General features: G+C 36.8%; 3 protein-coding genes across 3 annotated transcripts; 2 read left to right on the top strand and 1 right to left on the bottom strand.

Moving 5' to 3' along the window:
* The first annotated feature begins 3,635 nt into the window (after positions 1 to 3,635).
* On the top strand, positions 3,636 to 5,977 carry LOC147863767 (pentatricopeptide repeat-containing protein At3g09040, mitochondrial-like). Its single transcript, XM_087320589.1, has one exon. It carries the CDS (start codon positions 3,758 to 3,760, stop codon positions 5,963 to 5,965), a length of 2,208 nt encoding a protein of 735 aa, XP_087176715.1. The 5' UTR covers positions 3,636 to 3,757; the 3' UTR covers positions 5,966 to 5,977.
* A 2,812-nt stretch (positions 5,978 to 8,789) lies between these two features.
* LOC147863766 (uncharacterized) lies at positions 8,790 to 12,885 on the bottom strand. The gene has a single exon (XM_087319459.1). It carries the CDS (start codon positions 12,197 to 12,199, stop codon positions 9,623 to 9,625), a length of 2,577 nt encoding a protein of 858 aa, XP_087175585.1. The 5' UTR covers positions 12,200 to 12,885; the 3' UTR covers positions 8,790 to 9,622.
* Positions 12,886 to 15,830: 2,945 nt separating this feature from the next.
* Positions 15,831 to 25,038, top strand: LOC147863765 (fanconi anemia group I-like protein). Its single transcript, XM_087319598.1, has 13 exons — positions 15,831 to 17,231; positions 18,130 to 18,211; positions 18,321 to 18,524; positions 18,970 to 19,034; positions 19,125 to 19,284; positions 19,379 to 19,627; positions 19,809 to 19,931; positions 20,117 to 20,305; positions 20,396 to 20,477; positions 20,576 to 21,546; positions 22,014 to 22,524; positions 23,005 to 23,195; positions 23,842 to 25,038. The coding sequence occupies exons 1-13, from the start codon at positions 16,057 to 16,059 to the stop codon at positions 24,277 to 24,279; spliced, it is 4,440 nt and encodes a 1,479-aa protein (XP_087175724.1). The 5' UTR covers positions 15,831 to 16,056; the 3' UTR covers positions 24,280 to 25,038.
* Positions 25,039 to 26,936: the final 1,898 nt, after the last annotated feature.

Here is a 26,936-nt window from a genome sequence, read left to right as displayed (position 1 = left end):
TGAAACATCAACATTCATAGAGTGGTGGTGTTTTTGCACATCAATAGAGGTGTATCTCGAGGAAAGTTGTAACAAAATATAGTAATGTGATTAATCATGTGTCATGAACTATTTTATGCTTTTTTTTATCGGGTAATTCCTTTTTCAACATCCACTCTCGACACTGATGCACATGGGGTAGAGTGGGTGATTTTAAATTGCATACCTTTCAGTTTCTCGCTACTAAATTAGTTGATATCTTCTTGCGTTTTTAATGTTGTGATGTGTCGACTTCTCCTCATCTCATTAGAAAAAGAGTTTGGATATTAACAACGTTGTGTGAGGTTATATTCTTTGCATTTGAAATGATTAGGAGTGTTTTCTCATGTTTTCGCTTGAAGTGCATTGAAATTTTAGGCTTTGGGTGTGGAGAGATTTTGTTGGTATCGGGTTATACTTGTTTAATAAAAAGTTAGTGTTGGTGAATAAAATGTTAGCAACAAAAGCTAATGGTAGGTGGGAATGGTTAACAATTGCTCAAAAGTTTGCCACCTGTTGTGATTCCTTACAATTGTTTTTATATGGCAAACATTTCTTGGCCCTCGATTAGTATTAAGAAACAACAATCATTGATATTAGGAAATAGACAACAAATCTATGTGTCAAGCTATTTTCCGACAAATCAGTGTTTAGTTCCAAATGCAATAACTCATCAATTTTCCTCGTTGATAGTAAGTGCCATGTTAGAACAATGATAGGCATCCTGATATTATTATTGACACGTGTTTATCATATTGACATAATATCAATATTAATGCTCATCATGAATATCTATTTGGTAGATATTCCATGCAAAATATATTTTTTCAATACCATTGCCTAATAGTGCAATAATGTATCTTGGATTGTCATATATATTGCATATAATATATATGATACAACTTCTCAACTAGTATGAGTAATGAAGATAATGCATATTATTTCTAGCACTTTAGGTTGTAAAGCCATGTATTCAGGAAAAACTACTATATTGCATGTTCTCATGTGAACATATGTCTCCCAAATAATAATTGACTTATTTTGTCTTAAGCTATTAGTTGTGACTTTTGTGCGTTGATTGAGAGAACTCGAGTTCAATCCTCACCTTGGGCTATGTCCTGTCTTATAGATCACAATCGGTCTCCCTCTCCCTCTCGTGGCCCATCTTATAGATCTCTTTCTCTATTTGTCTTATTGTAATTTGTAATTAGCTTACCCTATGGTAAGTTGTTACCCTACTAGCACTACATATTGGGTTTGAAACCAAAATTTCTCACCTCTCTATTAGTCCATAGATATCTCTTATTTCACCAGATGCCACTGAGGAATGTAGGGGTTGAACCCCCGAACACTAGGTCTCCATTGGTCAACTGAGCTACATTCATCTAGGCTCTCTCTCTCCAACCTTACAATAAATTCCATTGGCAAGTGCACATTCATGGACATTTAGATTAACTATCCATTTATTAATACCATTTCAAACGCAACTTTACAAAGACAAAGCAATGGATTTAAACCCTTAGGTTGATATGGAAAACAACTTTTTTGGAGATCATGGCTTGGGTATATTGCAATATCCCTAATCTCAATAAGTTTATGAAGAGTCATGACAACACATGCTTGAGATTTAAACCTTCAACATTAATGTTGCAAAGGACAAGCTCGATGACAACTCCATATAAATTCTTTGATCCAAGCTTGTAAGTTCATAAGCAATTTAATTGAGAAGGCATCTAACATGTTATGAGATGAATAAAGTCTATAATTCTACATTGTGTTTTGCCACGAAATATCTCGTGTCTATGGTGATCGTTACTACACATTTGAAAAACTTTTGAAACTTTAATGTCCCATTGGTGGATGGTTGCAATAAGGAAGTAACAATACACAAACTTGATCAATATTTCTTGTTTGTTAAAAAGTGCTTGGATTTATGAGTTGTAAACTTGTACATATATATCACATTACACCTTTTATTCTATCTAATGTCAATTGAAAATGCAAATATCTCAATATAATGCACAATGTGAACAATTTTTTTTTTCCAAAATGAAGCTACTTTCACATTAGTTAGGAAGGATTATTACATAGAGAGTCTACAAGGAGACTTATACACACATCGGGGAGTCTTCCTCCGATCAAGTAAAAGAAGATGAGCCTACTTACAATGCCTTGCGGCCTAACTTAATGTAAGAAGCTACCTATATCTAAGGCGATGCCCTTCAATGTTGCCTAGTACGAGTCTTGGGGCTGCACAATGTGAACATTTTTATTTTGTTGGGCTTCATCATTGGCGATAGAAAGCTATAGTATATGTGCATTTTTTTTGGAATAAAAACACGAGAGAGCATATCTAATCATTAATGCATGGGTTTTCTTAATGCTAGACTCCAAATGCCCGCGAAATATATAAATTCAAAGTCATGGTGGAATTAGGTTCTAACGCAAGCAAGGGGGACAATGTTGAAGATGAATATGATACGGGTAGAGTTAGAAGATTGGCGCACACGAATAATTTCTAACATAGGCATGCTAAAGGTCAGAATAAGTTCGTCATATGCAAAGCTCAAAAGGACAACTTAACTTGAGATGGGGTTTCCTAGTGATAGAATCATAAAGCGTACAAAAAATATAATTTCAAAGTCGTAGTAGAAATTGGCTCCACTACAAGCAAGGGGAGCAAGGTTGAAGATGAATAAGATGTGGGTACAATTAAAAAGACTTAGCATATATTAGAAATGATGTGCTGGGATTTCATATCTAATACAAGTACACTAATATAAAGTTAAACTATGAGTTCATCACATAGAAAGTTCCAAAGTCAATGATGCTTATAACTTAGGCATTATGGCATAATGGATATTGATTGCTACATGGGTGGATAAAATAATGCCTTGTACAAGTTGATTTGAGGCAAAGTTAGAAATAAAGAATGTAATGTTGATATTTGGTTTTGACTCGAACTCTAAGTGAATATACACGAGCAGATCCCCAAATGTTCATATTACTAAAGGGTGTTTACCTCACTTGATGTTTGACATGGGTGGACGTGATGCTGAGAGCCATCGTAATGACTCTACCTCAGGGTCTATGCAAATACTCACCAAATCGATATTGGATGGGATGTAGTGGTTGTGGTGTTTCCAGGTCTCATGATCTCTTCATGATAGAGGTGCATTGCTCTAGATCAACATCCATAGAAAAATGATCAAATAGAAAAATGATCAAACTTACTATCATAAATAGATAGATCCATCACAAGCATCAACGCAAGAGCAAACACGATAGATAGATAGATCATGAGCATGAATGAGAGATAAATGGACGAATGGTGAGGATCAAACTTCATCATCTTAATTGTACCGTATATATAGATATATATATATACATTATCAAAGTCGACAAGAGATAGACATGGCCGAAGTGGTGGGGTCGGGCCCATGGCGAGGATCAAGCTTGGGTTCTCTCAGTTTTTTAGGTGTAAAACCACGAAGCCCTCAGCCATAAGACACTAGAGACGGATGTAGACCCATAACCCGAGCCAGTCGCAGGGTCGGGGCGAAAGCTCCCAAGCCTAAGGTGGGGGCATAGGCCCTTACCCATGGGGAAGATCCAAATGGGGAGAGACACTAGGAAATATGCTCACCTTTTGGTTGCATTGCAGAATACCATGTTGTCATGTTTGTTTGGAGGAGCCCCTTCTTTTTTCTGACAATTCTAATGAAGAACAGAGCAAGAAATGTGGGAGGAGATGCTATTGCAAAGAGGGTTTTTGTCAAACTACCCTGTTTCCAGAGATGTTGTTTACTCTCTTTTGCAAGGCTATTACAAAGAGTGCGACATTGCCAGTGGAAGGAACCTTCACTCCCTCTTGGTTATGAATGATTTGGATAAACTTGTTGTGTTGGGAGACCATCTCATAAGGCTTTTCATAGCATGCGGTACCTTGCTTGAAGCAAATATAGTGTTTTGTTCACTATCACAACCGAGCATACACACCTGGCAAGCCATTATCTCAGGACATACCGTTCAGAATGAACATGGAATGTCCATCCAATTGTATGAAGATATGCAACACGAAGGTATATGTCCAGATGAGTTCATTTTCTCATCAATACTCAAGGCATGTAGTAAAGTAAAGGATATATCATACGGAAGATGCTTGCATAATGACATTGTTTTGATTGGTTTGGAGAGTAACGTAGTTCTTGGAAGCTCATTGGTTGATATGTATGTGAAATGTGGACATATTGTGGATGCTCGTTCAGTGTTCGATTCTATGCCGAATAAAAATATAGTGTCATGGGGTGCTATGATGGCTGGATATGTGCATTACAATGAAAATGGTTTAGCTGTACTAGACCTCTTTAAGTCAATGGAAGAACAAGGTATTCAGCCTGACCAAGCTACGATACTATGCACATTGAATGCATGTAGTGGTACCAGAGAAGTTACGTGGGGCCGAATCGTACATGCCAAGATTATTGAGAATTCTCTCTCTTCTGGCCCTGTGCTTGGGAATACATTGGTAGAGATGTATGTCAAATGTGGGAGTATAGAGGAGGCTCAAAATGTGTTTGATAAACTCTCTGATCGACGTGTAGTCTCATATGCTGCAATTATTCGAGGATATATTGAGCTTCGAGAAGTAGCTATTGCGATGCAACTATTCAGGGACATGTTACTCGAGGACATTGAAGGGAACGATGTCTTGTTTTTGCACATAGTGAAAGCATGTGGTCAAGTAGGTGTTACAGGTGTAGGGAGGCTCTTCCATTCACAAATAGTTGAGAATGGACTTGACATGAATCTTATCATTGGGAGTGCTTTGATTGATATGTATGCCAAATGTGGGAGCCTACAAGAGGCCCATAACTTGCTTATACTAATGCCACACCGAGACGTTGTTTTATGGGGGATTATAATCTCAGCGTATCTGGAACTTGATCGTGGAGATGTCGTACTTCACCTTTTTAAGGAAATGCAAATAGAAGGTATCAAAGCGGATGAAGTCATAATGTTAGGTGTTGTAAAGGCAAGTGGTGATACCAAAGACATTGGTTATGGTAGGTCTATGCATGATCAAATCATCAAAAATATGTTGGAGTTGAAAACAACTCTCGGGAATGCTCTTGTGGACATGTATGTTCGATGTGGTAGCCTAGACGAGGCCATGAACACCATTGATAGACTGCCTAACCGAAACGTGGTAACTTGGAACGCTCTGATAGCAGGTTGCGCATGTCATGATAATGATGCTTTTGCTCTCAATATTTTCAAGAAGATGCAGCAAGATGATGTAAAACCAGATGTGTTTACGTTCTCAACTTTGTTAAATATATGCAGTCGAATAGGATCGATTCAGCATGGTGAAATTGTGCATGAACAAATGCTAAGAAGTGGAATCAAACTAGATGTTGTCATTGAGACAATACTAGTTGATATGTATGCTAAGTGTGGATACCTCAGGGATGCACAAAAGATTCTAGAGGCAATGCCACATCGAGATGTAATGTCATACAATGCATTGATTTCAGCATATACTCAGCATGGACATTGCAAAGCGGCCATTGAATGCTTCAATGGCTTGCGGAATCGAGGGCTGAAGCCAAATGCAGACACATACGCCAATATTCTAGCTGCCTGCAACCATTCTGGTGCACTACTGGAAGCTCATTCTTTTCTTAAGTCCATGAGAGATGAGGAGGACATAGTACTGGGTATTGAGCATATTAACAGTATAACTGACCTTCTTGCACGTTTAGGATTGCTTAACGAGGCTGAAAAGCTTCTCGAGACGATGCCTGTTGTAGCTGGTATTGTTGGTTGGAGGTCTTTGCTTGCTTCTTGTAAAACTTATGGAAATCCCATGTTAGGTAAACAATGTTATGATGAAGCAGTTTCAATTGAGGCTGAAATTCAATATTCAGCGCTAAAACCTGCATGAAGTTTTTTTTAATTCCGAAGATCTTGATGAGACCATTCCCAAAAGGAGAGGAGCCATTTTCCACAATCTTCTTTTCTAAGTTAAAATTACTGTGATGCCTCTAACAATCTACACGACAGACATATAAGATTGCTTTCATGTGAAAGACATCTACACGTCAGACAATATGAAGAGAAAGAATCTGCCTCTGTATATGGCATGTTTACATTACTACACAAACCTTCATGTTGATCGCCGAGGGAGAAGAAAACAATGAGTTTGTGCTTGACAAAATTATCCCCAGACAAACCTCAAGGTAACTATTTCATGTATAAAATTTAAAGGGCAGAACAAAGAAATAAATCTTCATGTATCAAATTGGTTTACTAGTTTGATTTCAACTATTATTTGTGTAGTTCTCTTAAGCCAAATTTTGTGTTATGTTCTAAATTTATTTTCGTCTTCATGCAGTTATTTTTCCGATCCTGAGCTTTCAGAACTGCAATCAATATGCTCGGAAGGATACACAAAAATCTTAGTAAATAAGCGATATACTGATTTCCCCCTATGATCTGCATTAGAACCTTGTGATTATACCATAGAACATGTTGAATTAAATATTTCACATTTCTTCATGTAATTTGATGTCCAATGTCATTTTATGAGTTATTACTGGCTTGGTGAATCTAAATGCAGTTGTTCATTCTTTTTTCATCTTTTCCTCATTATGTATCTATATTCATATTTTCCATGGATTCATGAAAGGTATGAGTTTCAAACCTCGATTGGTGGTGTGCGCATTATGTTGAGACAATTTATTTGTTGAAGTTTATTTTTGTTATTTAGTAGTCTGCCTTGTTTTGCGAAAAACAATAAATAATAATTATTGGTTATTGATGTTTTTCACCCTGTCACGATCGAAATAACTTACACAAAAATAGACAACCATTAAAGAGAAAGGCTCACCAAATTGTTATATTTTTGTTAGACTTGTTGATATAGATAATATACATTTGACTACTACATTTATTCTGCACTGAATGCTGTTGGAACTTCTTGTGACTTTGGTTTGTATTTGCCACTGGATCTACATCCATTTCTGGTCAAGCCATCTCATAACTTATAAAAGACTTCCGGCCGTTGTTCGTCAAGAGGCTAATTTTCAAGGATTTCAGTTTTATATTCTATAACTTCACTTCGCTTCGCTTCAATCATTTGTATTATATTTCAATTGTAAAGAAGGTATTCTATATGTCAATTTCTTAATTAGCCAAAACAAATCATCCTAGCAAATTAATCCTGAAATTTTGTAGATGGCTGTTAACAAAAATACAATATCTTTTTCTATCCACTCATTGATTTTAGCAATGTTTTTGTGATTATTTACTTGCAATTATGCAGTGAAAAGAGCATTACGAAGAAGAATTGATTTCAAAGATATAGAAATTACATTGCTGGCAACAAGGTTTTTTCAGCATTGTTCTATTTAACCCAAAACCAATTCATAAAGGCATGAGTAGATTGAATATTAGTTCTTGAATTTGTAACCCTTCGAAGATACGTTTGCAAGGTAATATTCAAGTTTGGAAGCTATTAGGAATCTACAGTGTAATTTTATCCAATTTGCCACAAATTTTTACAGACAATAAGAAACAGTGGTGTCGCCACCATATTGCATCACACCTATAAGCACCCTTGGTACAGAGATTTAAGGGTGGCCAAATATGGCTCAAAAAGGAAGTGGTTCATTTATCCACTTGCTGAGATTTAATTCTCAGCAATTTGCAATGAGTTATTAAATGAGACTCATTGAACGTACAGCCCTTTGAAGTCCACTACTCAAACTTGCAAAATGCAAAACTGAACAATGTGTGGGGATTCAAATCTGTCTTCTTTGAACAAGTTTATTAAGATCACTTCAGGATGTATGGGTTAAGAGCATGGTCTTTTGGAGTCTAGCAAACAATTTCACAACATAAATACCGTGCAGTTCTACAAGATTAAGATCCCTGAGGATATTGATTTATTTACAGATAACCATTTAGATCTTTCCAAACAGTCTTGAAATCCAAGTAGTGAGAAATTTGATAGAATTAGGACAATGAAGCGACCTAATATTTTATATATGGATGAATCATAGTTATGAAGGGAATCAATACTTTTTCCTAGAGAGGTAGCAAAGAATTAATAAATTTAAAAGGCTTAAATATACAGAATGAAGTAAAGTACAGATCATTTACCGCTAGTAACGTATGGATAATTTAAGACTTCTGATTGCTAGTTATTATAGCAAGTAGTAACTATTAGTAGTGTGTACTTATTCAGTAGATATTCAAGTCCATTTACCTGAACTCAGAATAGTGCAGATATAAGATAGCAATAGATGCGCCTCATCTGAAAGAGTTAGTACAAAAGAACTTGAAAGGGCCTAATTTGCTGTTTGCAATCCATTACATACTAATATTTATGATGAGTGTGTTCATGTTGCCATGAAATTAAGCAGGTTACTAACATGATAAAATTTGTCTAACCTGCTGATTGAGAAACACCAGATATATAATATATCCACACATCTGCCAATAAATAACTTAAAAGAGTAAATATCAGGTGATGCTCCATAAAGCACGAACATCACCATTGACCACAAATTGAATGTACATGGGCTAGTTATTCAACGTGATTGCGTACAAGAACACATTTACAGACTTTTAAAGATTCTTACTGCATACTGTTAAAGAAGCTTTCAACATGAGGGAGTGGGACTGACCTATGCTTCAGTTAACATCTCTACCAAACAGCATTGTAAAACCGAGCCATACATGAAAACAAATTATTACACATCCTATAAAATGTTTTAAGAATATTATTAGCATTGGATCATTGTTGCATTGATTCTACCCTGTTCGGATACCTTTGACCTCATCATAAAACCCAAAAACAAAACTAAGCATGAAAAACAACTTGTTATTGATTATAAAACCAGGTGACAAGACTAAGCATGGAAATAACTTGTCTATGCTCCAATACATGTAATCCCAGTGGTAAGTTAAGCATGGAAATGAACTTGCTAGCACATCATACGCTTCAAGAATGTATACAATCAGTGTTGATTAAATAACATCTGACAACACTGTGTATCAACTACGCTCTGATGCTTTAATTTCAAGCATGGGAAAGCAAACTGTTAACACATCATGGAATGTTCCAAAACAATCATTGTTAACATTGAAGCGTTAACATTGAAGCCATTGCATTGATGGTGAGACAACTATGCTGCAGTACATATAGACTCGTTGGCAAACTAAGCATAGAAAAGAAAATGTTGCACATTGCAGCATGTATCAAAACCACCTGCGTTAACACTGGATACAGGACAACGGATACTTGCAGAAGAGGATCGTACTGTATAGGAATGATGCTAACTGGCATGATTTGGAAATAAATAATTTTCAATCCCTTATATAGGCATACACATCCAATGGAACGTTATAATAAGTTTGCTTTCACTACAACAAGCCTCGGTAGATGACACCCTCATAAGTAGCAATTATACAATGTGAACTACAACACAACTAAAGAGAGACAAAGCCTTTGAAAGTAGTAGTTAATACAATGTGAACTACAACAACATGCCTATATAGTAGAGAAACAGATCAGTACCTCAACCATTAAGCAAGATTAACAAGCCATGACAGCACAATTGAAGAGGAAATTACCAGTTCCAGTGACCCTTGAATTGACAAGTTTCCATTCTGGAGCTGAATCACTAGGACGAGGTCGCCATGAAAACACGGCCACTCCTTCTCTTTCTTCATTTGATACACGGTGCCCACCTATCACAAAAATCTCATCACCTAAGGCTTTGAAAGCTAGACCCCATCCATTGCAAAAATCTGCCCTAACCGGAACAGATCCAAGAACTTTCCATGTAATACTTTTCTTTTCATAGACTTTGAGAAGATTGCTTGAGCTATCTATAGCATAAAGCTCGTTTCCTGCAACTGCAACCAAAGGTGGTGAAGGTTCAAAAGATGGAGTAGACGGTGGTATAGGATACATATTCTCAATTGTTCTCCAAACATTCTTTTCAGGGTCATACTCTTCTCCACTTGTAAGAGGTTCATGTGTAATAGATTTACCCCCGATGACATAAAACTTCCCATCCATGAAGAAACCAGAGCATTTATGCCTAGGGGTAGCCATAGAAGCTAAAGGCTCCCAAATTCCTTTGATTGAATTGTATCGTTCTGCTGTATTGAGCACATTAAATTGCATCCCACCAACAGTGAAACCACCCGCAACGAATGCATATTGACCACAACTAGCTGATGCAAATAGACATCGAGAATTCACCATAGGAGGACCTCGATCCCAACTATTCAATATTAAATCATACCTATAGCAAGCAAAATCAAAGGCTTCTCGGCCAAGCCATAGCAAATGGCTACCTGCGGATAAAGACTCCTTATCTGAGAGGATAAAATTTGGGTCTACATTCGCATGATGAAGGTTTCTCCATGTATTTTGCTTCGGATCAAAGGCAGCCCATCCATTGTTTCCACTTGTATATATGCAAATCCATTGCTGCAGAATCTTATACTCTTGTCTGAGTTTAAGAAGCAGAGAGCTATGAACTAGATCTTTGTGCCTCCGAGATACCATGGAAAGCTTCCAATGTTCTGTTACAGGTAAAAAAGCAAGGCACCTCAAGGCAGCAGAATCATCCATACCTGGAAGATAGGATGTATCTGAAGCTTCTCCATTACTTTCAACATTTTCAATGTGTTGTCCTGAACTTTCTTGGTATCGGCTAGAGCTATTAACTTCCATATTTTGCTTTCCTTTGAGAGAGATCCCATGGATTATCTCAGTCAAAGTTTCTACCAATGAAAACAGTGAATCTGATTTCACCGAAACTGTGTCGACTTGGCTCGTCTGAGATCTTTTTCTCTTGCAACACTTCCTACAACCCTCTATTTCATCCCTTGATTTTTCATTATTTTCATCATCTCCTATGTGTTTACCAGAAACTTCTTGATGTTTGTCATAAGATATATACATGAGAGGACCTATTTGATCTATTCCATTCCTAAATTTTCCATTATTTTCACAATCTTCAGCATGTTTTCCAGCATCCATTTTATGTTCATTATTAAATGTATACACTTCCATGAGAGACCCTTCTTGGCCTCGAACATCCACTGTATTGTAAGACTTGAACGAGATTACAAGGATAATCTCTCTTAATATTGCTTCAAACAAACCTCCTTTCACAGCAACTGTAAAGATCTGATTTAATTTAGACCTCTTTATCGTCTCCTTCTCTCTTCTAACCATGGACTTTGCTTTATATTCATCTTCATCATCATCTTTTCTTTCATCATTACTGTGAGGATCATGCGTAATAAAATCTGTGTGAGAGATGCCATCGATTATCTCTTTGAAGGAACTTTTTTTAGCTAAAACTGTACACATCTTGTTTTTCTTGTACCATCCTTTTTGGGAACTCTTCTTACAGTCCTCTACTCCATGGATTATCTCTGCCAGTACCTCTTCAAAACGACCTTTTCCATCAGATAATGAGGACATGTAGTTGATACTAGACTTTCCTCTCTCAGAACTCTTTTTAAACTCCTCTATTGAATGGACTACGTCTGTCAATATATCTTCAAAAGAACCAGCTTCTCCATAAACTGAAGAGATCTGTCTGACCTTAGGCCTTACTTTGTCAGAACTCTTCTTAAGGTTCTCTATTCCATATGATACCCCGGTCATTATCTCTTCAAAAGAACACATTTCTTCAGAATCTGAAGAGAATTGTGTGCTCTTGCACCTTTTTCTCTCAGAACTCTTCCCGATGTTCGATATTCCATGGATTATGTCTGTCAAAATCTCTTTGATATAATCTATTTCTTCAGAAACTGAAGACATATGTCTGGTACTAGATATTCCTCTCTCGCCCTTCATAGAATCCTCTAATTTTTGGATTATCTCTGTCAATATCTCTTCAGAGGGACCTGTCTCTTCATGAACGCATGAGATCTGTCTAGTCTTAGGCCTCCGTCTCTTGCATAATCTATTTCTATTCTCTCCCTCTACTCCATCCCTTGTTTTCGTCTCACATGCGCGTTCTATTATCGCTTCTTTTCTACAGATCTGTGGTAGAAGCAAGAATTGAACTACAGAAGGCAGTTTACCTTGCAGCAAAAAGCAATGAAGAACAGGAAGGAAACGACCTTTTACTTTGTCCATCATTGAAAGGAGAGTGTCTTTAGGGGAACCGGAAAGTCCAGGGTTTTGAAGTTCGACAATTCGTTTTTCTGGGTACACGCTGGACCTAGTGTTGAAGCGTCTTCATCGCCATATCTGTGCTATCTCGGTTTCGCTCTGCGATGTCTGCTAGGGTTCTCAAAGTCCTAGTTGAAGGTAGATCTCTAGGCTTCATCTTCTTGGCTTAGAATCAAAGAAAGCCAGAATCGGATTGTGCACAGCAGACCTAGAGTTTCTGATCAGAAACCCCAAGCATACTCACAATAATATAGAAAGAGGAAACAGATCAAAGGCTTCTTCACATCATACTTAGGATTTCTCCGCATAAACCTAAACACCCCTCCGGGGGGAGGGGGGGGGGGGGGGGGGAGAGAACAGATCCAGGGTACTGCCGCAGATCTAGGGTGTAGAAATCCTAACTTGTAGTGGGGGCGGCACACGGATGTGATAAATAAATCAAAAGCAGAGGGCTAGGAATGCCGAGCAGATCTGGGATTCTTGTCCGAGGAGAAACACGGGGACACAGAAACTGGGCGGGGGGGAAGAAGAAATCAAATCTAGGGTTTCAGAGAGAATCTAGCGTTTCTCTGAGCAGAAACCCTAACTAGACTCTAGAGGAGGAGGAGGAGGAAGAAGGGAACCCTAGAAAAATGGGCAATAAAAGAGAAAAGAGTAGGAGAAGAAGGAAGAGAAGGAGAGAGAGAGAGAGGTGGAGATGGGATTGGGAAGGAAGACTTGAGAGAGAGAGATCTCTCAAATGGACATGGGCACCATACATACATAAATGCATACATACATCCATCCATCCATACATACATACATACACATACCTACATGCATGCATACATATGTACATTACCAATGTGTTCTTCTGTCTCGCTTTGGTCTGGCTTTGGGTCTCATCCGTTGAAGGCGGCCAGGCGGCCATTGTATTGCCTCATTCTACCAAAGCTCGATGACCCTTCTGTCACTCGTTGTGCTCTACCACTTGCCTTTATTGCCTTGACGCAAGAATAAAAAGTTTGCCATCCCTTCTCTTTTGCGTTACTTGTACTATAAGTCTATGACATTATGTCGTTGATTGCACCGCGTTAATTGTATCGACGTAAAGCTCTGTGGTCGATCGTGTCGTGTTAATTGTGATGGCTTAACGAAGCTTCTGGCCCTGATTGTACTAACATGATGAGGTTTCATTATTGATGTTATTGTGCTAGTACTATTGTACCTCGTGATTTATATTCGTTGATTGTATTGTGAAATCATTTTATTGATCATATCGACTTTATGAAGTCCTTCCACAAAATATACTTGACTCTTTCATTGCTTGTACTTTCATGAAGTCCTTTTGTTAATCGTACCAAGTTCGCGAATTTGTTTGATTGATTAACTACACAGTGCACACATGCAAAGGGGGGGATGGGGGTTCCATTTTAGTTTTAAAGTTGAATGCCATCAAATTATTGTCAGGAATGAATTTAAAGCTGAGATGAATGTTCGACGAGTTCTAAGATCGACGAAGTTTTCCATATCACATCACTCTTTTCATATCTGATATTCAAGAAACGTTAAACAACATCTCAACTTTGCTTTAAATTCATGCCTGGCCATAATTTGCTTTAAATCCAACTTTTAGGTGGACACATCGCCGAGACCACAATAAAGAAAGTCGGACAAATTAATCGGGTTGCATCCATTCTCTCAAACAATCATCGCTTTGAGTAAACAGCATAGATAGTTGGACATTTTAGTCGGGTTACATCTATTCTCTTGACCGATGTCTCCCCTCCCCCTCTTCAAAGAAAAGAGGGAGATGCCCTCCAACGCCTACTCAACATGCATGTGAATCGCACGCTAGTGACGTTATTGAGTCCGTGTATTTACATTCCTATGTAGGCACTATCTAAGTAATGCGCGAGTGAACCAGAAGTCCAACTAAACGCGACTAGTTGTCCTCGTTGAAATATATGAAGCTCAAGCTTAGTAGTAGCAATAGCCAAACACTGTTTGTGTGTTTTACATTTTTGTTATGTTTAGAAAGGACAAACTCTACATTGTATTGTATGCTATATGCATATTGCCTAAAACCTTTAGCACACAACATTGCCAAATGTGTCCTTCGTTTATGAGCTATTGTGGATCAAGTTTCGTTTAAGATAAGTTGTAATAGCTCTTATCATAGATGGGCTAGTGTTTTTTCAAGATTGGAAGTACTCTTCAGTGTAAAGAGGTATTTAGAGGATGTGACCTTCCATTCTTTTTGATGCAGATAATGCAAATCAATTGTGTATGTCACAAGAACTAGTAATCAATTATCCTTATGCTATCACACACAAGATAAGGGTAATAGGACACAATGATCGCAAATGGTATATTGATCCACCGATAGAGGACATAAGGTGACATTGGAAGTTGCGGGTGTTGGCAAACGACCTTTCTTTAGATTAGGTTGGGACCCATTTGATTATTAGTGGATATATCCATTTATTGGTAACAACTTTAATTGCTTCCAAAAAAATTTACAGTTGGGAAGACATGTGCCCTTGAATAGTCATGATGTGTTACCAATTGCATTTCAATATTGGAGTCAACAAGGTATTCCTCGAAGTTTCTTGCTAAGTTTTGGATTAACATATGGGAAAGAAAACAATCACAAAGAGATATTCTGTGTGCAGTGGTTACTCGTGCATCAGGGCTTTGCTTGTTGGTACATGGCTATGTAAGATGGCGTATCATCTACTTGTGCTCATTGTCATTTACAAGTTCAAACTCCCAGAAACATTGTCCATGGGCTTGCATCGAGTCTCGACTGGTATGACAACGCCTCCTTAGAATATTTGCTTACTATTTTTCCTCATCGGTATTCACATGGGGCATGGTGGTTTGGATGTCGCTCGTCCGCTTTTTTTTCCATTACGACGCCAAATCTATGGACCATGGTTTTCGCACCAAATCTCAAAGTGTACGTGCACTTCCATTAGTATCTTCGCAATTTTTAGGGATAAGGAAGGAGATACAACCATATTGGGAGATACTGAGTCATACTACTGCATATTACATCTGGAAGGCTCAGCGGTTTCTCATTTTTCATGAAGTAAGAGCGTCACCAATTGAATCGGTAAAAATTATTTGGTGGGACATAGCGTCGATGGGATTTGTACCGTTGGAGATTCTGACAATAAAGCCGCCATCAATTTCTTAGAATGTGGACAACTACTCCACTTATGGCCTCAGAAGAATGGCACTCTTTTATTTGGCACTTTCAGCCACCAAAATGGCTGTTTCGTCCGGCCCCGATCACATACGAATCAAAACTTTGTAAATTGTTTACACTAATGAATGGACATCTTTTGTGGGGATAACGAAGAAGAAGAAGAAGAAGAAGAAAAGCTCTAGTAGGATTTATTGTGTTTTATATGCATCTAAACAAAAAAGAGTTTCTGGCGGGAAAAACGACTCTCTCTCTCTCTCTCACACACACACACACACAACACACACACACACGCACTCTCTCTCTCTCTACACACACACCTATCTCCTCCTGCTGCTGCAGAGAAGTCTCCATCGCCATCGCCATCGTTCATCGTTCATCATTCATCGTCTCTTCTCCTCTTCTTCTCCTCCTCACCCTCCTCTCTTCCTCCGGCGATCCTTCGCAAGGAAGCTCGAATAACATACGGTCATCACATCCATGAAGAAACGCTCATCTTCCTCGTATTCTTCAAGAGCTTCAGGAGCATAAGAAAGACTGATCTTCTGTGTCCGAGCTTTCTTGCCTCCTCCTCCTTTCGTTTTCTCTCTCTGCAGAGCTCCCCTCCTTTTATTGCAGCGTCTAGAAGGAGGCTATGGCGGAGCTCGAATATCATGAGCAGATAGTAGAAGAAAGTAAGGCTTTCTCGTATTCCCCAGGAGCCTTTGGAATTCAGCAAAGACTATTTGGCATGGTTATGAACAAAACAGATCAATCGATTCTGCAAGCCATGGAAGATCGATTAACGCACCCATCTTCATCATCGATTTCTTCTTCTTTGACAGAATATGTCAGAGCTCTCTTCTCAGGATTAGCTCCGTCTGCTCGTCGTGATGATTCTTCTTCAAGGCCCGTTTCTCTCCTTTTCCAAGTCGTTCTGAAATTGCTCGATTTCCTGCACGAAGCAAAGATTTCTGCGTCAGATCACAATGTTATTGAATGTATAGACTTCATAGTGCAAGAAATCGACATTATTCCTCAGAAATCATTGCCTTCCGTGGTGGAGAAAATCATAAATCATATGGAAAACAGTAACGATGATGATGGCCCGAGATCTGATGAAGTTCTTTCTATGAACCTTCTTCCACGTTGTTTCTCTATTTTAATGGCTTCGACTTCGTCTTCTGACACAAGAAATGTTGAAGTACCTGATCGAAATGGTATCAGATTTACTTCTGTGTTTGGACCAGATTATGTTCGTTGCTGTCTGAAACGTATCATACTATCATCATCACAATGTTCAAAACCTGTTCTTGCAAAGATAACAAGTATGCTTTGCGACATTCCTCTAACTGATAGTGATTATATGGAGCTCATTGATTCGATCTTTGTACAAATGAAGAGTGTTGAACCTCTAGATCTTCCATCACTTGTTTATCAGCTCTTACTTCTCGCATCAAAACAAAGCAAAAGGATCATTCTCCTCGGAATTCTTTCATTCTTCAGTCATTGTCCTCATTCATCAAAAACCTCTCCATTGACACAGAAATTATTATCTGGAAATAATAATAACTATAAGACAAAAATATCAGCCGAATCATTCCGACAAATTGAAGGAACCATTATTCTTCACATCAGTTTTGCAGTAAAGCAGAATCCCTCTTTGGGTCAAGAAATACTGTCTCTAGTAAGAGGTCACGTTCTTCCACTCAGATCTTTTGTTGTTTCGGTGATTCTTTCAATTGCTCGCATACAAAGATTTGAAGAGATTGCTTTGAACCTCTTGAAGAACGCTGTAATAAGGTCATTTCAAGATTCAAAATTGTGCAAGTAGGTAAATTCAGACTTAATAATGATAACACATGATCAGTCTGACATAGTGTTTTAATCATAGAATTTGGTGTGTTTTAATCATAGAATTTGGTGATTACTCGTATATACACATATCATCATCGATATGATTTTGACATCGTTCTTTTCTTCTCACTATGCGATGATTATGCAAATGTACTAAGTGATTGACAAAGTACCTTTTTTCCCCCTATAGTGTGCTGAATTTGTTATTGCACATACGAAATTATATTACTATCAAATAGGACTTTTTCCTTTGAACGTCATGTTTTTCTTCTTACGATGTGTGCATGAACATGTATCATCCTGCAGTTTGATTATGATAGCATTATTTTTTTCTTGCAGTGTGGTGATTAGATAAACATTTATCATCATACAATATGATTTTGACACATTACTTTTCTTCATAGAGTGGAATGATTGCACACATGAACATAACATCATCATGCAATATGATTGTTTTGCATATGTGAATATATATCATCATACGATGTGATTTTGACTTGGTACTTGTCTTCTTACCATGCGTAATTATACAGATGAACATATCATCATGCAATATGGTTTTTTGACATAAGAGTTTTCTACATATGTAATCATAAAATATGAATTATGATAGTACTTTTCTTCTTACAATGTGGCGATTAGACACATGAACATATTTTATCATACAGTGATTGTTCACGCAGAACTTTCTTCTTTACAATGTGGTGATTGCGCTTTAACATCAGAAAATGTGATTTTCGATTTAGTAATTTTCTTCTTACATAGTGCTGACTTCACATTATAGTCAGACTGCACTTTTGACATGGTACCGTTCTTCTAGTGTGATGATTTTACACAAATACATTTATATCACACTTTTATCATGCTACAGATACTCGGTGTGTGCACCAGAGGAATTGAAGAAACAATGTATGGATGATGTCCATATATTGGAGAATTCCTTCATTCAAACAGTAAGTGCAACATTCCTTCACAAACATTAAGGCTTCAGATGAAAGATGCTTATTATTGCATAGAACAAGAAATCAATACCTTAAACAATATTTTTGACCTTTGATTTAGGTCCGGAACACAGCATTTGGGTGGGATCACGTGATACCTAGCCTTGTAAAATTTGGATTTATATTGATTGAGAGTACAATGCCAGGAGAATCTTCTTCATCTGATCGTGTTATCAAACATCAAGAACAAGTTTGTGGCTGTCATTATTTGGGAGCTCTTATCTTGCAAATTTCTTTTGAAGTTCATGACATATCAAGGGATGAGGTGATTCTTCTTTTGAAGTAGTAAATATGCTCATATACATGTCTAATTAGGTATTGGTGTTTGTGTAATGATTAAGATGAGGAGATTCTTCTCTTAAGCTGTATATACACACATAATTTTAGTATAAACTGATGAGATGAGGTGATTCTTCTCTTAAATGGTATACATGCACTTACATGTGTCTATACTGCCTTACAAATCCATTATTTTCACATAAACTAGTGAAGTGAGGGGATTTGCACCCACAAGCGTCTACACTTTCCTATTGAGAAATCATTTAAATATAAACCAAAGAGATAAGGAGATTCTTCTATAAATAGTATTTAAACCAGTGATATGGTATGTCTATACTGGCCTGCTGTCACTTTGTTTTATATACACTGATGTGAATGTAATAAAAGATAATCTATCTCTAGTAACCTCATTTTTTTGGGCAAAATTTCAGATTATTGAACAAAGTAAATGCCGAATAATTGGTCTAAAGCCTGAACTAAGCTCACCAATCATAAGGTTTGCATTACTGAATGTCATTTCGTGATTATTTTAATCAGAGTGAAGAGATCTCTTATGTACATATGTGTATTTTTTGATGAACATTAGAATGGTGGGTCAGCTAGTGCAGAAATATCCACATCTAATGCTAGAGCATGTAGCACGGTTAAAGGAATGTCTTGATTATTATACATTTCTGCATCCAATTGCGGCATCATCTCTTTTACATAATATATGCCCACTATTTCATCTGAGTTCTGATTTACAGGTTAGACTTTGTAACCTCATAATTTTGTTCAAACTTTTCTTATTAAAAGACAAATTAGTGCTCATAAATACTACAATTTTTTGATGCATTACAGGGATACACTGTTTTAGTGCTTAGAAAAGCCATGTTCGGTAGAGAAGTTCTGACCAGAATGACTGCGTTGCAAGGGCTATTTGACTTACTAGTTGCTGAAAGAACTTCTCGAGCACAAAAAGATTGTGATTCGTTTCTGAACTTTTCGAGTGAAGCTAGTTGTAGTCAACAAGAGACTGTGTATAGCAAAAAGAGTTTTAGTTTACTTCACGAAATGAAAGGATTGCTTTGCAGGTGCCTTCTTCAACAGGTTAAGTCCTGCAAGAAACCCTAGTTATGTCTTTTATGGAACAATATATTAGTGCAGTGATACACCAGAAAAAAAACAATATGGATGAAAGAATTTAAGGATTAAAGAATCAAGAGATATAACATGAATGATCAAGAGAATGAATAGATGATTTCTTGAAGCCATTCTTCTTGTTTTGCAGTCGAAAATACGAGAAGGCGTGTATAGGGGTCTTATCAAACTTGCCTTAGTAGATCCTATTACTGTGGACAGTGTATTGAATCTGCTTTGGTCACACTTCTGTAGATACTATAACACTCATGAGGTTAATTCTTTACTCTGTGTTATGATTTGAGTAGATATTGTGAGACTCATCAAGTAGATTTTGACTCGGTGTAAAGATTTTTGTTGATATTGTAAAACTTGTGAGATAGGTTACTCACTTTTCATCCTTGTCTGATCAATTTGTCAAAAGTTGTATCATTTCATCTACATACGTGGATTTTCCAGGATGTGGATCCCATACTAGATGTGGAACGTTGTGTTAGAATCCACAACAACAATGTTATTGTTGAAGAGCCACTTGATCGGATGGTTTTTCTGATTCACAATCTGCTCATACTTCAGCCTCATGAGCAAGAGGGACGTCAATCATTTACTGAAACTAGTTACGACTTCTCACTGTCACAAGATCATGAAGTAAAGATTTTAATGTTCTCATTTAAATTTGGTAAATTTTCTCTTGAATTCTTGAATATGGATTAACATTATAAGGCTATGACACATTAGGTGAATCGGAAGTCTGCTGATTCTTCCTTTAGGGATTCTTTTCTCAATCTTCGTAAGAAATTGCGACAAAGTTCACTGCTAGGTACGTCTAATTCTTTGATAGATGTCCTACTCATTCATATCTCAAACAGTGCTGAGGCAACAATTCATTCAATCTTCCCCTGTTTGCATATTATTCAGATTTAAACATTGACAATTCCAAGAATTTTGCACCTGAGACCACAGAAGGGAAGCTTAATCTGGAAAAGGTCCGCATTTTTCTTGGAATCTATGAAGTGCTAATAGATGCAGTAATCAATGAAGTGACAAACTTTGAAAATCACCTTGATGAAGAAGTAGAGACAGAGTTGCAACAATATATTTCTTTATATGATGCATTAGAACAAATAGTACAGAAAAATGGAAGCGGTTGTAATAGTAAATCAAAGCCGTTTGATGCTGTGAATCAAAATATATCTGGAAAGCAATTTTCAGGTCTTGTTCAAAACCAAGTCGAATTAAGAACACCATTTCTGAGTATTACAAGTGCTTCCTATCTTCTTCAGCATGTACAAAAGCTTAATGCTAGTGGGTTCAATAATAACACTGCAAATACATCTCAGAGTGTTGATCTGCAGCAGAATATAATGGCATATAAGTACAAACTTGCTTCTTTGGCAGTTAAGACTTCTCTCCGACACATCAAAGCAATAACCTCTAATACTAATGATCCAGATCATTTTCTTGTTGGATTCAGAGAGCTTAGTGGGGATTGGAAAATGCTAGGAAAATCCATCCTAGATACTCTTACTTTTGCTGTGACAGTGTCATCTGCTGCATTTTCTTGGCCAGTTGAGAAAAAAGAAAAAGAAAAACAAGGAAGAGGTCGAAAGACAACCGATGAAACTCGAGATGGATTGATTTTGATCTTGGTCAGATGCTTAGATGAGATCTTTAGATTAGCTGTGAAAAGTAATTGTGTAATGGAAATTTTGGGTTGCATATCCGCTGATTACTGTGAGGGAAGAGTGATAGAATCTACTGATTATGATAACTTCAATATTGCAAATGAAACTTTGAAGGAAAACAATATTTTACATCATTTCTTACTTGAGAAAATACAACCGATTTTGGAGCAACTTCTACATCGATCACAATATCGCGAGTTTGAGGTAACTTAAAGTTCCATCTTCATCTTTTCCTCCATGTTCTATGAAGTATGTGTACGACTTTAGCAATTGATACTTAAATAGCATGTCTGCGTTCATATTGCATAACTTAAAATGCTTGGAGATGCATGAATATTAGGGTGAAGATGAGCTTGCATGGGATAGTTTTTTAGCATTCTGAATTATTGCCTAAACAATACTTATTTTTTCAAACCTGTGATTTTATGAAATGGAATTTGTAAATCCATAGTTTAATTGGATACTATTGGTTTCCATGTTCTCATTGCAGATATCTCAATTAATAAGGGTTTCTCTGGTTCAAGGCATTGCATTTGCTTTGTGTTTTATCATGTAATGTCATGTTGATGCATTCTATCAGTGTCTGAAGTAATAAATCCATGTCCTCTCTCTAGAAATAGGAAACACTGAAGTGAGAGAGCTTCAAAGTTCAATCATTGTATTGTGATCAGGTTCTCTCTGGAGTATTGCTATGCTTGGGGAGCATACTGGAACCTCCTAAAATGAAGGTTCATGGATTATGGGCCCAATCAAATTCTAAATCCTTAAAGTTAACACATAATGGGGCGGCCAAAGCTCTGATACGGTTATCTGTCTGCCTCCTACCATCTCTAGATGATCTAGTTTTATCACAGACTCTCAGTGAAGAGCTTGTGAAGGTGATGGGAACGGATGAAGAAGAAGCAATAGAGATTTCTGATATATACCACAATATAAATTCATACACAAAGAATTGTATTGCTGGTTTCTTACTTCAACATGTTGAAACAAACTTGAGTGATATTGAATGGATCATCTCCAAGCTTAAACTACATCCTACAATAAAAACCTCGGATCTTTCGGAGAAATTAATTCTGAAGAAGCATTCTGAATCTTCTCGTTTGAAATCTGAAGCTGCATTACACACTAGATTAGAAGCCCTTGTGATGACGCTTTCAAATTTTGCACAAATGAGTCCAAGTGGTAAGCTAGCTGCAGTTTTCTAAATGTTCTAAATAAAAAGGACCAAAATACCCTTAATTTGCTAAGTATGTGCCAGAACACGAGGTTTCAAAAATAATCAGAATATCATGTAATAATTTTTCTGGTAATTTTTATGGAAAAACTCTCAAATATACTTAATTTTCTTTATTTCCATAGGAACCCCTAAGTTTTCATTATTCCTCCTAATGCTGCTTGTCAACCCATGTGAGAGAGAAGGGGGTGAAATTTGCTGTATAATTGCTCTTTCAGGGGGATGCTATTTTTTGTCTGGGAAATAATGAAAACTGAGGAGTATTGTTAAAATAAATTTAAAACTCGGGATTATTTGGAGTGTTCTCTAAAATTTCGGTATTGTGATATATACCCAATTAGTTTGTTGTATATTCGTATTTTCCTCTAAAAGAAATCAATTTTTAATAGATTTAAAAACTCTCATGACTAATACTGGGAACTATATAGGTGCTGTGGCCGATCACTTTCTCAAGGTCACAATGAAGCTCTACAAATGTCTAGCTTCAGCAGCAAAGGGTTACATTGCTCCAAAAGGATTTAATCAGCCTATACCAAGCACCATATTTCAGATGCTTGCAGAAAGAACATGCAAAAGATTAACAGCTCCTCTGTACAACTTCATGGCAGTTATGCAAAGGGTATGGCATAAATGTATTTGGGTTGGGTTTAGAAACTGGTTTTGTTTTAGGAATAAAGTGTTAACTAAGCACGCGATAGTAAAGTCACAGTAATAAGCGTAATGCTATTGGTTTCTGGACATTGGGGTTGACTTCTAACAGGCCTTCAAAGTACACAATATCAAAGTAAAAGTTTGACGATCTCGAAGACTTTGAACCGAGAACCTCAACTTTGTAAACCACAAAATGTACTACTAAACCCTAAAGGACCCAAAATGATTTATTCTAATATTTTATTTGTAATTATAATATATAGTGACATATAAAGGCAATGGACTTTTTGGCATCGTTAAAGATGGCTGTTTTTTTAAGATTAGATCATATTCTAGAACACACAATCTTATGTTTTTATAAACCGTCACATTCATATATTAAATTTGACGTAATAGGATTTGAATGGATGTTTGTAAGCAATGATGCTTCCATGTTGTGCCATACAAATTATAATTTTACATATTGTTTGTAATTATAGTGTTTAATGTAGATATGTAGGAAATGCTTGTACATTATGGCTCAGCGTTTTGGAATTGGTATTTGTGGTTTAATTGATTAGAATTAATGTCATGGTGGGAGCTCTGATTACTGCTTTCCCGTTGATTTGTATCAGGAGCAACAGGAGAATAACCAAGGAAAAGGGTCTGTAAGCAAAATCAAACGTGAAGTCAGAACAATACCAAATCTTGTTTTTCATATAGAAGACTATGAACGCTATCTTATCCAACTCAGCAAGCTTACAAAGGTGAATTTACTAAGGCATGCGAAGAGAAGTACCGCAAGGGATTTTAAGATATTGGATAAAGGAAAGAAATGTAAGCAGTCATCGACAGATGATGTTAAAACCATAGAAGAAGGGATCACCGGTGGAGAAGTAGAAGTAGAAACACTACAATCTGAGAGGGGTGAAGAGTCTGAGGTGCAAGATGAGTCACATGATGAGAGTGGAAGTGAAAATGGAGAAGACGAAGAACATGAAAGACCCACCATTAGAATCAGGAAGCCTATGGAGAAGAGGGCTAGAAAAGTCATTCCACAGGATTCTAATTAAGATCAGATCAGTCTGTATTAGGTTCCGAAATCCTATAGAAAAGAGGGGTCCAAAAGCACCTGTGTAAATTTCTGAGTGTAGGGTTAGAAAGCAGCATGACAGAATTCTGATGAAGAAATTCCCTTTGTGTAAGTGTCTATCTATATGAGATTGAGAGAACCCCAGGAGAATTGGGTCAGAAAAAGCAACAGTATAGACTTTGATAGACAACCTTAAATCTGTCTGTATCTATGTATATCATAATGACACGATTGAGAAAGCCAATGGAAAAAGATGGCTAGAGAAACAACAGTGGATCATTATAATACTCTCTATTAGTAGGTCTGCATAATAGAATAGGGGGTTCCATAACACTAAAGGTTCATAATAATTATCAATAAGGCTGGCAAAGAGTTAGCAATCACATGTGGGAAGCTTGTGGAGAAGAGGAGGGCTTTTAGACCCTCTGGCTGATGCTACCAATCACATCATTGATTGGGTTGAATTCCCTTAGTTTGGACTATGAATCATGATTTCAACAAATGAGTAGAAAGAACGTGATATGAAATAGCATCAGAATTAGTGATATTTAATCAAAGAGTACTCAAGGTGAGTTGTAAAGTAGGCAACCTCTATAACCTTCTGAAATTGGGCTTGCAAAGGACTACCACAATTCTGGCGTCGAAAAGTGTTGCATTCATATACTATTTACAATCCAACATACTTGTAATAGTTATTAGGTTAGTAATTGGTCTTGCCCCCATATATTGATTTTTCGCCTCAGCCGAAGTCACCATTTTTTATTGTGCTCTTAAGTAAATAAATTAAAAGCTTAGCAATTTCTATATGTTTTTGGGTAGGGTTGGATTAGATATTTAGGAAGTTTCTTGACGTAATGTTAATTTACCATCGATATGAGGGGTCTTTTGGATATTTTTCCTAGGTCCTGATAACATCATTTAACTTTTATTTTCGACCATTGAGGATGTAATACAACATTATTTGTATACTTTGTTGAACACAGTTGCTCTTTTAATTGCATAATAATGAGGCTTTGTGTGTTCTTGAATCATGTTAAATTCTTTTTATGGGATACATACCAAAATGGATGGTATATTGGCTATTCTTACATTGCTTTGCAACCAATGTAATAAGCTCACACAAATTGCCTCATTGTTTTGTGGTCTTTGGATCCAACTACTTGCTGGACATGAAATTTCAAACTTCGTGGCAAATTTTTATAAATTTATGGAACTAAAAACACATTCTTCCCTTGGATGAACATTCATGATTGTTTACCAATGTGTCTAGTACAACTTTAACATCTTGTAAGTTCTAAAATTAATTCCTCTGACTAATGCATCATGTGTTGACTATACTATTTGTAGTCTTGATGCAACAACCATTCTCCTCTTAGAGTAATGTGGACGTGGAGTAAGAGGAGATTGGTTGAAGATGTGCTTGTTAGAGTGGTCAATGATGTGACCAAGCCAACATATTTTTGTAAATATGCACAGATACAATTGCTCATTGGCCAACTGAATTTCCATGTTTTGGAGTTTGATTTCAGTCCATAACTCAAGTGAACACAACTCAAGTGTACCCATAATGATTAAATAAAGTTACAAAAGGTACCAAGCACATATACCACTTGATGAATGAAATGTACTCTAACCATAGATTCATTGTAAACCTTCCCCTTTATGCAATAGGTTGTTGGGCCTAAAGCCTAATTCATCTACTAAATTCAATGCTCACTATTAACAATTGGCAACGGTTCGGTTCGGCTCAGTTTGAGAGTGTCCAAATTGAACCGTTAGGTAAAAATCCAAATTGTTAAACCATTAAACTGCAAATTATGAAATGTAAGAACTGGGCTTAAAAATGAAAAGGTTGTTCTAAAAAACAAAATTATGAACCAAACCAAACTATTAAACCAAACTGTTAGGTAAAAATTCAAATTGCTAAGCCATTAAACCGCTAAAATCGTAATTTCAACTTAGGTAAAAAAATTTCATTATTTAAAAATTAAAGATTTTTCCTAAAATGTAAGAATTGGGCTTAAAATGATAAGGTTGTTTAATAAAATTAAATTATTAAAAAAATTTAAAAACCATCAAACTATTCAAACCACGGTTTCAAACCGTTAAAACCGAACCGTTCACCCCCAAACTGAACCAAATTATTTAAAACAACTTGAACTTGAACTAAACCATTTTAATCGTTAAACCGCAGTTTCATGGTTTAGTTTAGTTCAAACCGAACCATTGTCGATTGTTATGAGTCACTATAGGGTTGTTGGCACATGTTCCCATCCAACATTTCTTCTAGCAATGTTGCATTGAAATGGACATTTTAAGGTGTATGCGTAAGAGTGAGTGAGAGAGGGGTATGCGTCAATACAAATACGAATGAAAACAAAAATGGAGTAAGTTTGTTTTTTTCCGAATACGGCAAAATATGGACATGATGGTACTAATGGAATCGAAGGCTTTTTTATTTGTTTATTTATGAATATGATAAAGGAAGAAAGCAAAAAGGAATAGAACGGGAGGGGTACATGCGGAAGAATGGCGACAAAAATTTGGCTGAACGAGACAAGTGAATGTAAAGAGCTTTCATTTTGTGTAAAGAGCAAAGAAGTAGCAGCTAGAAAGAACTAAAAGCAAAGAAACAAG

Source organism: Azolla caroliniana, unplaced genomic scaffold (genome assembly GCF_043228905.1).
Source record: "Azolla caroliniana isolate FFs.n. ecotype wild unplaced genomic scaffold, voAzoCaro1.0.p SCAF_5, whole genome shotgun sequence".
NCBI lineage: Eukaryota > Viridiplantae > Streptophyta > Polypodiopsida > Salviniales > Salviniaceae > Azolla > Azolla caroliniana.
This window is presented reverse-complemented; position numbering and strand designations above follow the sequence as displayed.

What these genes read in the sequence shown, in the direction of transcription:
- LOC147863767 (XM_087320589.1), top strand. Translation starts at nt 3,758, where the DNA reads ATGTGGGAGGAGATGCTATTGCAAAGAGGGTTTTTGTCAAACTACCCT.
- LOC147863766 (XM_087319459.1), bottom strand. Translation starts at nt 12,199, where the DNA reads ATGATGGACAAAGTAAAAGGTCGTTTCCTTCCTGTTCTTCATTGCTTT.
- LOC147863765 (XM_087319598.1), top strand. Translation starts at nt 16,057, where the DNA reads ATGGCGGAGCTCGAATATCATGAGCAGATAGTAGAAGAAAGTAAGGCT. An exon ending in CTAAGCTCACCAATCATAAG is followed by an intron (nt 19,035 to 19,124) that starts GTTTGCATTACT and finishes GATGAACATTAG; the next exon opens with AATGGTGGGTCAGCTAGTGC. An exon ending in GCGACAAAGTTCACTGCTAG is followed by an intron (nt 20,478 to 20,575) that starts GTACGTCTAATT and finishes CATATTATTCAG; the next exon opens with ATTTAAACATTGACAATTCC.